The sequence below is a fragment of the Chroicocephalus ridibundus genome, chromosome 7 (genome assembly GCF_963924245.1).
Source record: "Chroicocephalus ridibundus chromosome 7, bChrRid1.1, whole genome shotgun sequence".
NCBI lineage: Eukaryota > Metazoa > Chordata > Aves > Charadriiformes > Laridae > Chroicocephalus > Chroicocephalus ridibundus.
In genome coordinates, this window is record NC_086290.1 from 12,310,627 (window position 1) to 12,325,450 (window position 14,824).

At 40.2% G+C, this 14,824-nt stretch overlaps 1 protein-coding gene across 6 annotated transcripts in view; it reads left to right on the plus strand.

Annotated features, from left to right (window-relative positions):
- The window catches only part of MYLK (myosin light chain kinase), a 220,038-nt gene that overhangs the window by 202,486 nt on the left and 2,728 nt on the right, over positions 1-14,824 (plus strand). For all 6 annotated transcript variants that reach the window (XM_063342295.1, XM_063342297.1, XM_063342296.1 and 3 more), the window contains 5 exons: positions 2,119-2,242; positions 9,889-10,041; positions 11,073-11,196; positions 12,429-12,558; positions 13,428-13,547. In XM_063342295.1, the coding sequence (XP_063198365.1) occupies positions 2,119-2,242; positions 9,889-10,041; positions 11,073-11,196; positions 12,429-12,558; positions 13,428-13,547 (651 nt within the window). The remainder of the gene's footprint in view (positions 1-2,118; positions 2,243-9,888; positions 10,042-11,072; positions 11,197-12,428; positions 12,559-13,427; positions 13,548-14,824) is intronic.

Sequence of the window (14,824 nt, forward strand, 5' to 3'; positions counted from 1 at the left end):
TTCCTGGGGCTGCTCCCAGGCATTCTTCTGTCTGTTTCTCTCTACAGAAATGAGTACTCTTTGCAGGGAGGGGTCTCTGAAAGCAGGGATAACATGTGAAAATGAGGTTTCTCATTTTCAGTGCAATTAATTTATTATCACCATAACTGAGCAGAGCAAAAAGGGTTTCACAGCATTTAAAATGGGAAAGTGGCACGACTGAGTGAATTACTGTGGTGGTGCTTAGAAGTTGTGTCAAGCATGCTGTTCAATCATTAGGCAACTTATTAACCCCATAAATCCATCAATTTTCATTTGGTAAATTGGGGATTTGCATACCTCAAAAGAGTACTTACTTAGGTGTACGATTACATTTTATCAAATGGCTTAACACCTTTCAATGGAGGTAACTGTAGGTCTGGAGTCAGTATTGGGATCAGCATTTATGTTGCAAAACTTGGTAGAGGAAATTCTGGTAAATAAAAATATAAAGTATAAAAATACTCTGTAAAGATTCAGTGTTGTGGACCAGTAGCTTCGCTTGTACTCTTCTCAAAGCTTTGATCTGCTGCTGTTTGAGGTTTTTTAAGCTTTTCTCTTGATTACAGAGTTGCAAATCTCTGTACCTTAACAGGAGTAGGATTGGAATCTCTTACATCTGTTTCTCTTCCCATTTGTATCTGTTTTGTTTAGATGGTAATCTCTTTGGGAGAGGGATGGTTCCTCACTATGTCATTCTACTGGATGCTACTCTTGCACAAAAGATAGATGTAATCCAATGAATCTCACTTAGGGCAAATACTGATTGCTCAGACATATGTGTAACTTGGACGAGAGTTTCTCAACCTAAATCCAAGCCTGTTTCAAGTCAGAAACAATTTATTTCCTTATATTTTTATACTTTTATAATACAAATATTTTATTGAGATTTTTTTCCAAGTCCCTAATCTATTCCTTAGTTTCCTTCCTTCCTGACCTTGCTTATTCTTTTCCTCTTCTTCCCAAACATTTTAGAATGAGCATCAGTGAAAGTGAGCCCATTGCAATCTGCCTAATAATTTCTATCTATCGAAATTATTTGTGTCATGTTTCACACTATGACTAAAAGTTGGACATAAAAAAAAAAAAGCATAGTTGCACACTGGCAGTGTAAACAGGCAATACTGGGTTCTGAACAGGCTGTTATTCTACCTTCATCACTGTATTTTCCGGTAGAGCGATACTGGTGGGTCAGCACAGGAAAGATGAAGAGCGAGTTCATGCATCCCACAACCCGATTCTTTCAGTTCATATTGCTAGCAGCAGCTTCATCACAGATCATTTTAAAAGCATCCACAGCGTGTTTAAGCAGAGACAAATGTAGGACACCTGTGCCACAAGCCAGCTGAATAGAAGTTTAGGGTGGCAGCTGATGACTAAGCATTTGTGGTCCCCCTCCACCACTTTGGAGCTCCACAGGTATGCTTGGAGGCAAGCTTGGTTTTGAAAGCAGCCTGAAGCTGAGTTTTACTGACAAGGCTGTGATCTGCCAGGTGCACGTCATCGGCTTCTCTTCTTGTTTCACCACCAACCTGTGCCACTTCAAATTTCAGAGACATGCAACCGTGTATCAATTTTCTTTCCTGTTTAAACTACAAGAATTGTGTTGGATTAAAATAGTCATTTCTTATTGTTATCATTTTGTCGGTACTGTTCCTCTTTACAGTAGAATCCTTGAGCAGATAAATCAATCCTTGATAAATCTTTGATAATTTGTGAAAACTTCGACTTCTTTCTAACACTGGAATCCTGAAGTCCTCTTGTGCAGCTGCTGAAGTGATGGAGGCTCAAACACTTTAGTACTTCAGGACATCCAGGTCTGAATTGAACACTGAAAGTTCTCCTCTTTCTTAGACTTGGTCTTGTGGAAACTCCTTGCAATAGGAACCTTCTTATTATGTGCCTTGTACAGTGCTGTGTGCTTGAGGATGCTTAATAATTCTTTATTGCTATACATGTATCAGCTAAGAAAATAGCCATTCAGCCAATTTTTTTTCTGATAAGGATCTTTAACAAAACTGGTTTTCCTGTTACTGCAGAATAATTGTTTTTGGAAACTTGCATGTAACAGTTAATGGTTTTCTCTTTCATTCTTCACAGAAAATGCAGGTTCTCTGAAGGTTCTCTTTGGGACACCTGAGTTTGTGGCTCCAGAAGTTATAAACTATGAACCTATTGGATACGAAACAGATATGTGGAGCATAGGAGTTATCTGCTACATTTTGTGAGTACCTTTGCTATTCGTAACACAAATCCTGACGGTTGTTGAACATATGAAATTTTCATAGGAAACTTCTGAATTTTTCTCCAATTTTCAGCCCTTTTGTATTCTGATTAGCAGCTCCAGCGTGTTTAATAAAAATTCTCTGTTCTCTGAAGGCTGTAACTGGTAAACTGCAGAACTAGCAATTGTGGAAATTCAGCCATTTAGTGCTGTACATCTTACATCATAAACCAGCAACGCTTCATCTCATTTAAAAAGACAATGTGACAGTATTTTATTATTAACTTTAAACTATTTTTCCTTCCCAGACATTAAAGAGATATGTTTGGGCATGCACTAATAATTGAAATTTCCATTCTTTTATTCACAAGAAAGAAATGTTTTGTGAAATTTTGAGGCCTTCTTATTCAGATTGTATCCCAGCATGACCATATCTGTTCACAGTGAACTTTAATGTATTATTAAGCACAAACCACTGAATAAATACATTTTATAAGCAGCATGGATCAAGCTCATGGAAATATTTTAGAGGATGTTTGGCTTCAGCTCTCGGTTACGTATTTTGGTATTTGATTTGATCTTTATATGTGATTTGATAACACGCAATTATGAACTTCAGTGGGTCTAGACAAACATATATGGAAATAGGATCTCCATGCCTAGAACAGCAAGTGATCTTCCAACTGTGACTTTACACTTTTGATGCCATATAAACAAACGAAAAGAAAAGTTCAGTTTGGAGCATGGTTCTTTCTCCCTCGCTCCAGTTTCAATAGTAAGTAAATGGCAGATCTGCTTTGCTTCATTCTTTTAAAAGGCTTCTCTCAATACCTTACTTCCTTTTTTAAGAGCCCTCTCCTCCCTGGCTGCGCTCTTCCTTGACACCTGGCAATGCACAGTTGTAGGCCTCCTCTTTACTCAGTCTCCCTGTAATTCTGCTTGCCTTGTTAGCCTGTCCTTGTTCTCTTATTCTTCTCATTTACAATCTAAGCAACACCATTTTCTTTCTTGTCCTGTGCAAAAGCTACTACATCAACTCTCTTACTCCCAGCAAAGATTGAATATTTCTGTTATCTTCCGTTTCTTACGTGAAGTGTGCTACACTCTTCAAGGTCACTTTGCTCTGCCAGTTTATTTAAAGGACCTTTATTTTCCATTCATTTCCAGCATTTCTTTCTAGATCTTGAAAGCTCATTTGGATCATCCTGTAGTTCAAATAATGTAGACCACACATGCAGTACTCGGATGACAAACTCATTTATTTCTCTAGCTTTTGAGGCCTCCTGAGTTACAGAGCACTGAAGAGCGGTATGGAGATCCCAGACTGCCTCCACAGGCAATGGAAAACCCAACAGTTCCATCAATGCTGCATTGCCCCCTAGAGGCCTCTCATGCGTGAAGGAACAAAACGTTAACCACAGCGTGACACGCACATTTTGGGGGGTTTAACGTCTTTTGCTGTCATTTGTTATCAAAGTATATGTGAGGTTTTGTGTGTTTGCAGTGTAAGCAGTGACATGTCAGACAACCGAGGCAAAAATCGGTGACGGCAGTTGTGTGTACTGCAAAGGCACCCAACCAGGGGTGCTGCTCCAATACGGTATGTGCTGGAGAACACCGTCATCGTCTAAGTAGACAAGGCAAAGGGAGCAGGTGAAAGAGATGGAAAAAAGGTGAAATGTCTTGCCAAAGACCAGTCTGCTGGCAGTGGCAGAACTGCTTCTACCCAGTTTCTCTGTGCCACCAGAAGCAAGATATTTGCATGCTGTAATGTTCAGCTGATGGGATTGGGGTGGTGTTACACTTGATTCGGATGACCCGATATGCCTTGTGAAATATATTATGAAATTACTTGTTTGCTAAGATGTCTTTAAGCTCATTTAACTCCTTGTGAGGGGAAAATTACATTACGCAAACGCAACAAAAATCTTCCTTTTTTGATGCACAGCTATTGCCACAATAATGATTAACAGTAAGAATCAGCTTTTGTCTTTCTTGCGATAAGAATAAAGTAATAGAAGTTAGGGAAGACCTGTGAGTCATTGCTCAAACTTTCCCTCTCCACCCGAGAGTGACAGACTCCCAATCTGCCTTCACTTCCTTAAAGCCCAGCTATTTTTGCAGACTCACAACTCTGAGCCATTATCCAAAATGGACCATCACATCATCGTTACAGAATGCAAATAAAAGTCATTGAGAACTGCATCTCTCTTTAGTTGTAACGCTGCTTTCCTGTTTTGATTGTAAGCTCAGAACTGCCAAATCTCATGCACAGAGTATAAGACTCACTCGTTTGGTGTCTCACATACCGTCATTGTGCTTGTAACTCAGCATTTGCATCCCCTCTACCCTGACATGGTGAGTGGGGCCGTGAAGGAAGAGGTGAGCTCTGCAGCAGCACTGGGCTTAAGGACAGGTCTGCCACAGGCAGCCGATGGCCCAAAGCTGCTGTGTCCATCCTATGTCCTAAGTGAAGCAGCAGGGAGCATGCTATTGCATGACTCTCGCTATTGCAAAACGTCTCTCCTAGCCTTCTGTTATGCAGGTGTAAGGACAGATATTGCGCTCTCCATTGGGATGCTGCATCTGTCTTCCTTATGGCATGACTGACCTAATTCCATCCTATGGCTCATGCGTTCCCTTTTCACATTTCATAGCTACACATTAAATCCTTTTAATCTTTCTGGATAACTTATTCAGTTCTGTCTCTTCAACAGTCTTTGTTCTTCCTTAAATTTCCCTGTTTGTATTCTCCACCTCATGTTTTTTATCTTCCACTTTTATCTTGTTCTCTCTCCTGTTCTGCATCACTGTACTGTCCCACATACTTAAGTTGATCTATTGCCTTTGAAGTAACAGGCCACAAATATTATAGCTTGTGTATATCATCTCCATTTATGTCTATTTCAGTGTTTCTTTCTGCGTTTGCAATAATCTTTATCTAATGAAAGTTAAACATCCTGAATTCTTTCCAGCTCTTTCTGACCCATTTATTTTTTGGGCATTGCTGAAATTGTTTTTGTGGGGTTTTTTTCTGGTTATTTTCTGATGATCCATTTGGATAGTAAGTGCTTCCAATATTTATTAATCTGAAACAGTCTCTAAATTCTATTTTTATTTCAAACCAAATTTCAGTCTAAGATTTCAGCGCTGCATGTACGTACATTGAACATGGATAGCCCTTTTCCTTCTGCCGCCACAGGATCTGACTAGTTTCAGTGAGGAACTGGCTGTGGCTGATTCAAACTTCTGCTTGCTCTCCGTCAGTTCTTCTTGCTTTATCAGTGCCAGGCAGTGTATATCTTTTCAGAGTAGTTGATCTCTGTCAATTAATAATTTTTAATACGCTATGTCTTAGGCCGCTTTTTAATACATTTTATCTTGCTGTACACTCTTCCTTCAGCACCTTCCTAATAACACACCCTGATTCTTCAAACATTCCCTTTCCTTTTTATCTATTCCGTTATTCATCACTGCCATTATTCCTCCCTTCTTTGGCCATCTGGGTTGGTTGGAAGATCTTTTGGCATCATTCATCTTTTGGGTCTGCTGACTTGGGACTTTCATAAGGCAAGACACGCTGCTGGTTTACACTTGGCTCCATGTCGTATGAAAAATTTAAGCCTCCTTAATATAAAGATGAGAGAGCACTCCTTGTTATTTCAGTAAAGCAAGTTAGGAGAGCTTTAGTGTCATGACTGTACTGCTCAAAAGAAAATGAATTATTTGTTCAGTGGCAGTGGAAAATTGTGATTCCTCATTAATCCACTGGGCACGTAAAGCAAGAATGAGAACAGAGTAACACCCGTGCTTCAGCATCGAGCTGTCTTCCTGTGGGGGGGTTTCAGTGCTCTGTTTCTTCTGGGAGACAACCAGCGTGGGATTCAGTCAGCCTTCAGCTAAAGAAAAGTTGGTTTTGGCCGGTGGATGCGTGTCCCCCCCAAATAGGCTGAGATGATGTATTTGTTTTATTTCACTTGTAAAAGAACTAAATTACTACATGATCTCCAGGGTGCAGGCATTATCATGTGCTTATTTGACATGACCTGCACAGGTTTATCAGAAGCAGATAGTACTCTTCCCACTGAAATCTGTTCCTTTTTTTCACTGCTAATGCAAGGGGAAGACTGTAAGGAGGAGCTCAGTGTTGTCCACCCAAATCAGGTGCTGCTGCAAACGCTGCTTGCAGAGAAATGCTCAGCCTCTGACTTTTTGAGACGTGCAACAAATTTATCTTTCCTGGATTAGTGGCAGTCTTAATGCAAAGATTTCCAGGTGAAATGCTATCCCGTTTGTTGCAGAGGCAGTGACACTGGCAACCACGTTGGACCCTTTTGAGCTGAACTTCTCTAAATCTGCGCTCCGAGCTTTGTTAGAACAGACCAATAAATGTTAAGGAACTTCCAGAGGATAAAATATCTTTCTTCTTTATTTAGAAGTGGAAACTGTGAAAGATTTTCTAAACAAATGGTTCTTAACATGCCAGGAAGATGCCTTCTTAAGTAGCTGGAAAAATGTTTTCAGTAAACAACTTGCTGCTTGTCTAATAGTAACTTTGCAGTGTAAGCTCACTATTAATTTTCTGGAGCGGTAGCTCATCTTTATCACTTCGCTTCAGCATTCCAAAAAGAAATTGTTTCCGTAATCTGTCAAAAGAGTTGCTGGGCCATTATTACTTTAAATGGCTATTAAGAAATGAACAGACAAAACTTAGGTCAGTGAAATTGGTGCTAAAGATAAGAATTTCAAGTTATAATCTGCATTAGTTGCTGGATTTTGTTTTCTGACTACAGGCAAGGAGCTAGTTCTCCTTACAAGTATTTCCATGACAAGGCAACCGATTCACAGTATAAAACTGTGGTAGAAAAAGAAAACTATTTTACCCTTATAAGTTTGCCACAGCACATTCAGAAATATGAAAATAGGTTCATTGAAACATTGGAATGGGTACTGTTACACTGGGGTTTGGAAATGACAAAGTGAGCAGAGGCTTAACTGATACCTGTCTGGTAATTTACCAAATGCATGGAATGGGTCGATCCTAACACAACATTTAAGATTTTATCCAGTAGTTCCATCATGCAATTCTTAAAAAAAAAAAATAAAAATAAATAAAGCCAGCCAAAACAACCCAAGGGTTTTTTTCCTCTCTAATCTCCTTCTATTTAGCCTCATCCCTCAAAAGCTGGGTGTGACATGCAGTATGGCTCTGCCCAGAGAGCTAAATGTCTTTATAAGCACTGACTCCTGGGGCAGCAGGGAGCGGTGGTGTTTCCACATGAAGCGATGGCTCCGTATCCATAGCAGTCTCTTTAGCATGAAAATGATCTCTCAATACTGCAGCTTTAATCTCTGGACATAGGCCAAAATATTATCTAACGTAGCACAAGAGCTGCACAATACTATTTGTGGTAATACTATGCAGAGGTCACCTTTGCAAACTTCGATCAAGTATTGAAGGGAGATGGGATTGTTATTGCTCTGACTGCCCAAGTCTGTCCTCTGGAAGCTTAACGGGGTGAAGAAAAGATGTGCATCTCCTATATATTGGCAGTGAGCTAAAGAAATACTTCACAGACCCTTCATTCGTATAAATGCCTTTTTAGCAGCTGCTGAATTGGCTGATAGATTCTTGTACTTACTACATAGTCAAAAAAGAGGCAACTTAGCAATCAGTGTCTGGAACCCGAAGTTTAGACCTGCAGCCTGGATGAGATTTTTTTTCCCTTTCTAAAACATTATAGAGAACGATGACGTTGTCATAAATAGGAAAATGCTTAAATATTGAAGTGGAGATTGATTTAAGGCCCTGCAGGATGCTTTGTGGATTCCAGGACAGAGATTTTACTTCAATTTACCGGGCCATGACAGCTGATGTGCACGAGGCAGAACGGTCTCTCACTGCGCAGCAGCGGTGCCAGCTCTCCAGTGCCAGCAGGCACAAACCTTGTCTCTTCACTAAAGTAAGCCTCAAAGACAGAGAACAGTCATGGTAAAGTTGGTTTGCGTGGGCATTTTTTGGTATGTTAATCTTTCAGCTTCCTGTAACTCACACCTATTATATGTTCACAAATGGGTTTATGCCACCTTATACATTTATAAAGTCATGCTTCACTGTTGCATTTGAATGTACCCCATCTGATGGAACATGAGACAGCAAATGCTTTCTGTTCTGATTTACCTCCTTCTGCCTGAGAAGAAAGAAACCTTTTATCTTCATCTCGTGTATTATTACTAGGAAGTTTCTGAAGTATACACATAAGATTCTAGACTCTGCTGTACTGCACACGACTTCCAGAAATGGTAAAAGATTTAGTATCTGCTTTGTCTGACGCTTCAATGTGTGTGTGTTTCTGCTTTCCTTATAGAAGTAAAATCCTTAGGAACAAATTCCAAGTCAGATTTTGAATGTAATTAGTGACAAAAGAGTAGGAAAATAACTTTGGAGGAGAAGATTATACTAATATTATTCATTTAGTACCTCACTTTGTTTGATACCGGTTTCTTTTTCTACCAATCTGTTCTGTGATACTCAGTAGCATCATGATATTTTTCTATACAGCATTTTCAGAACCCTAGTAAGTTCCACTTATTTTTCCGTGTTTCAAATACATGTACTCCTGTTGAAATGTGACTGGCTGTTGTAACTGGTTAACATGATTGTACCGAGAAAGCAAATTAAGTCTGTAAAATTTAATAAAGAATAGGTTATTATGTAAATTGCATGCCAGAAGAAGACCTGGAAAACGGGATAACTTGGAGTTCTAAAGAATAAGCAACCTTTCATAAGCAACCTGTCCGTTTTTACTGAAAGGGTGATATATACAGGAATCAAAAGTATCTGGATGCACAAAGGTACAGTATAATAAAGGACAACGCTCAACTGGAGAAAGATACTCTGCAAAAATGACATCGTGATGTTCTGTAATTGCCTTTCACTGGCAATTTATCAGTTATATTGTGTAAAAAGCCTCGGAAGCTCAACTTCGGTTATAAAAGAGTATTATTTCCATTTCATGCATCATCATGACTGATTGAGAACATAAAGACCTAATTACTTTTGGATGCATCTGCATAACTCTGCAGCCTGCAGTGATGTTTTATCTGGCTATATAATTCGGGGTGGTTTTGTTTACAAAATAGCCCCGTGGATTTCATGATGCATCTTTCTTCTTGGGCTCTCTCTGCAGGAGTAAGTGGAATAAAATGTACAAAAGAGCTTGTTCGACGGTAAAGGCAGGAAAGTCACTCTGAAAGCACCAGGAAAAAAAAAAAAAGCTCTTCAACTGAATTTGGTGTGAAAATTGCGGTATTATTTATGCAGAACTAGACGAGTCATTTAACAAACTAGTATGCTCCACTTGCTCCACTTTCACCTAATGCTAGTTCTCTCCTCAAAAACGTCTTGGGAAAAGAGAAAGAAACAGCAAAAAATTCCCTTTCAGTTTTGCAGTCAAAAGTCTCGTTTCCTTCCCACAAGGCTATCTGTAGTTAGCTCCGAGTCCTTTTTTTTTTCTTAAAGGCGGCTTTTACTGATAAAGATCTGCAGAGCATAGGAGATGTCACACACGATTTTAATTTGCTCCTCGGGTAATTTGCAAATTGACGCTGTTTGTTTTGTGTCTGTCTGTCTCTTCCATCCCCAGGGTCAGCGGACTTTCTCCTTTCATGGGAGACAACGACAACGAAACCCTAGCCAATGTCACCTCAGCAACGTGGGACTTCGACGATGAGGCTTTTGATGAAATCTCCGATGATGCCAAGGACTTTATCAGCAATCTACTAAAGAAAGATATGAAGTAAAGCTGTGGGACTTGATACACTTTCTATGTTTGCATTTAGCTGATACTTGTCATTCTTGTTTCCCCACCGTGAATCTCCGCGTTGATGCAGGCACCTCTGGCGATACTTTATAAGGAGCTGTGTGTGCCCGTCTGTCTCTGTGTGCAGCTCCCGTTTATTTTACGCGCAGGGCGCAGGTCTGAATGGAGCGCTTTCTTTGAATCGCCTGCTTGGTCTGCTTTTCCCTTCCCTCGGGCAAGATGCACCCTGAGGTTTTCTGTGACTACTCTTACCTTCGCTGTTGTGTGACACAGATTCCTGCATGACATGTTCTGTCTTGATCTGAACGGGTTGCAATTTTGCCAGATTTATTTCCATGTGTTGCTTTTAAGTGCGGTACCTCTGAGTAGGCAGCTTTCCTACAAATGTAGTAATTGGTCAAGAAAAAAAAAATACTAGTTGGAAGCCCTGTTTACAGCAGACTCTGAAGAAACCAAGGAAAGAAAATGTACTTCTTCCAGTGAGTTTGCAGTTGGATGGATGGAGAACAAAGGGTTATTTATCTGTGTACGATAAACAAAGCGAAGAATGGGTGTGGCTTGATTAGAGATTTGGACGTTTCTGTTTTGTTAAATGTTCCGTGCTGCAGGAAGGAGGAGATTAAGTGGTGGGAAAGGGGAAATCTCTGCAAGTGAAGGAAAGGAGAGCTGGGAGAGGGTTCTGCCAGCATGAGGTAGCTGAATCACTGCCATTGTGGCTCTGCTGTATGTGTTCCGTGCCTAAAACATATGGCTTTACATGCTTTGTTTTATAATGTTTTATTAACACTTAAAAATGCACAGTTTTCTCACAAAAAGCCCTACAGAAATTGTGAAAGTGAGCTTAAGAAGTAAGTACAGCTGGGAAAACAGTGCCATGTGATGTATGTCGATAAATTTAGAAAACAGAAAAATCAGCTCTCAGAAAAGAGCGCACAAAATAATGTTAAAGCAGGTAGGTTCAACTATCGTTAATGGCAACGCTGACTAATCTTTTTATATAAAAACAGGAGTCGCTTAAATTGTACTCAATGTCTTCAGCATCCTTGGCTGCAAAAAGACACCAAAAACATGGAAGCCAAAAAACTTTCCAAAGATAGGATGAAGAAATATATGGCCAGAAGAAAATGGCAGGTAATGAAGAGGACATAGAATTGGGCTAGTTACTCTAATAAGTCTCTTTATTTCTAAGGTTTATGATTCTGAGAAACACATCATGCCAGGTGGTTTCTGCTGCTGGTGAAAACTCCAGTGTGGCCAGAGTATGAATGCGGTAAAGCAGGTTTGGTTCCTACGGGTGTGCAGTAGGAGAGTGCACGTCTGCCTATATATATATATATATATATATAAAAAACACGTGGTGATTCCATTTCAGGTTACTAAAAGGCATATGAGTTCAAGTACGGTTTTTCGTATTCTTTTGGGGGTATGCCCATCTCTCCTGCCCGCCCTCTCCATGCCTCTGAGGGCTGGGGGATTATGTTATCCTTAACAAACCTGAACAGCTAGGGAAAAGCTTTTCCACCTGGCCTCTCTAAAGAGACCTCATTTTGTGGTAGTTTCATTCTCCTAAACCAGCAGTTCTGTCCTGTTGGAGCACCAAGCTTCTCATGGATTCAGTCAGATTGGTTTAATAATTTTCTTTGATGTATTTGGTCTCCATATCTTCTTTTTTCTTAATGCTGGAACTGTCATAGCAGGTCCGTCTGTGCTGTTCTGATAGCTAGGGGAGTCGATGTAATAAAATCCTGCATTCAGCCTTATCAGTAGCCTACAACATATTCTTTTACGTAAATCTACCTTATATTTCCTCTTATGTTCTACTGTACATGTTTCTTAGAGCTCATGCAAGCTGTACAAGTGTCCGTACTAGAGGCAACGTAGTTTGAGCATATTTTAGTATCCTGGCGGTCGACTCTCAAGCCTGTCAGAGGTTTGCTTCCATCATGCAGATGGTACTTTCTCATTCATTTCGTATTAGCTGGTTATTCATCCTTGGTGAAACTCAGTCCAGCCCATATGGCGTTCGAGGGAGCCGTCCGCCACCAGAGTTAAGTTCCAGTTAAACAGGACGTAGCTTTTTCGCCGGCCCTCCTCTCACACAGTGCTTTTTATCCGCAGCTAACAGAGACATTCATTTAGGTATGAGTTCATCAGGGGAAGTTTATATCTGCAACTAAATTTGGTAATTCAGACCAGCCTGCTCTGTCTCTGCTAAAACAACAGAGCTATATATAAGCAGTTTGTCCAACAATTCCAGTGTGGTTTGCAGAGATCCCAGATAATTTGTCCGAAGCACGATTGTTACAGAAAATCACATGCCTTTTGGATTGGATTGATCAGAAGCCTTTTATGTTATGTCTTAGAAAACAGGCCATGCTGTCCGAGCAATAGGAAGGCTGTCGTCCATGGCAATGATTTCTGGTATGAGTGGGAGGAAGGCCTCTGGGAGCTCGCCTACCAGCCCTATAAATGCAGACAAAGTAGAGAACGAAGGTAAGGAATTTTGCTGCACCGTATTTTTACCTCTCTCTGTCTCTACTAAAACTTCTAGCAAAATTCTAGAGACCAGTTGATAAGTTGGTTATTCCTGCTCTCTCTCTCGGTTTTTCTTTTTTTTTTTTTAAAGAAATCTATCAAAAAATCATTGTTCTCCTATTGTTCTGCTACTCAGAATGCCCCAGTATAAGTATGGGCAGTAAACTCTTCTCTTTTTAAAGCCAAAGAATTAAGGCAGATTTGTCAGCTGCACTTTCTATCGGTTTGGGAATGCATGTTTATACAAAGATTACAGTGATGCATTGCCTTCTCACGCAATCCAGCAAGCAATAAATTATTAACTCTTGCTGTAACCGAGACATGTACTCTGCATTAACTGTGCCCCTCACACAGGGGCATTTAAGAGCAAAAATAATGTGTTGACAGTATTTCCCTCCGTCCCCATTTGAAATGTGGATTTGTGGTGTGTGACAATCAGGGGTGCAGATGTTTGACACTTTTGAAAATCAGGAAAGCAGTTTTGACAGATCCAGATGGGCTGCGGGCCTGATACAAGTTGAACTGGTTTACCCCTCTGACTAGCAAAAGTCCAGGTTCAGTTCGAAACAAATTCAAGGGAAAAATAAAGATGATTTGTAGCGTGAAGGCCTGCACGTTAATTTCATTCTATTTATGGTCTGAATCTTTGTCCAGCTGCAAAGGCTTGGCACAAAACTAAGCAGCTACCGTCCTCACTGTCCCACTAGCCTCACAGAGTTAAATGAAATAAAAGATGCTTTCACTACCATCTGGTAATTAAAAATTAAAATGCATCTTTTGAGAACACGCCCTGTAAAATAATTAACTATCTCTTCGCTCTCCTCCAGATGCTTTCCTTGAAGAAGTGGCTGAAGAAAAGCCCCATGTAAAGCCATATTTTACTAAAACAATCCTTGACATAGAGGTTGTGGAAGGAAGTGCTGCTAGATTTGACTGCAAAATTGAAGGTACTTTGAATTAGCCTGTCTCTTTCTTTCTTTCCTTCTTTCCTTGCCAGCTTTCTGCGCTGTGCTCTTGTTTAACAACTTCTTTTTTTTCCCCCTGTATTATTGTTGAGTTGGTGCCGTTTTGCTTTACCAATATCTGCATGTCACAGCACGAATGTGTTGCAATAACAGAGATTATCTGGAGCTGCATGGGCTTGTTCTGTGCTTGCCATAGAACAGAAGTCTCCAAAAGTCAATGTGTGAATCACTAATTCAGAATAGCACGTGCAAACAGTAAGATGTTTTCTGAGGGTAGAAACAGTAAAAACAAGACACGATGTAGTACCACAAACTGCAAGAATAAGAGACTGCTAACCTGAAACAAAGAATAAGTAGGAAGTCACTTGTCTGAAACGACAGACAAGTTTCAGGTGACTTCAGAATAACTTTGAGGCATACATACATTGTATTAAAGGCAAAGAAGCCCCTAACAATGTATTTGCATGAGAAGTAACGATAATATCATTGTAGTGGTTACAAAAGCCACATCTAGAAAATACTGTATTGTTACTTTTCTTTTTAACTTATGAGTTCAAGAAAGAAAACTCAGACTGGAATATGCAGATAGGAAGAATAAGTTTATGAGAAAGCATTTAAGGAGCTTGGGCTTGGTCAGTCTAACAGTCTGCAGGCCAAGACCACGATCACTTCTATTGCAATGAGATCGAACCTTCTGTATCATGGCTGTTGATGAAACCTAGAAATCAGGAAGAGAAGAGCTGTTAAAATGGATAGAGTTGGTACTATACTGCATGTGTTTAAGTTAGACAACTTTGATTCTTAAAACGAGGTTCAGAAACTGCCTCACTGACATTCTGCTTGTTTGTTTCTGTGCTCCTAATCTCTTTCACTGCCTGTGTTTCCTACCTCACAGCGGGGATGTGAGGATGGATTATTGTTGCTGATGGATGCTCAGCGTGAGGGGTATGTGCATAAGTACTGCATGGAATAAAATAGATGGATGTACCACAGCTGATGTTCTAAACTTTCCAGTGTATCTCTGTAATGTTCGTTGCGTATTAGGGATTTCTGAACTTTATTTCTGCCCAGTGGGAAGTCATCCTCCCGTCACAGTCCAGAACTTGGCTGAGGCAAAGCGCCTTCAATTTGCTATGGCAGCCAAGAGTACTGTATAAGGGATTGTTCTCCAGCTTGCATTGTACAGCCCTGCCCTGGGTGCTTCGAGTACAGCACAGCCATTTGTTTCACACAAGGCTCCAGAACTCCTGTTGAGATGC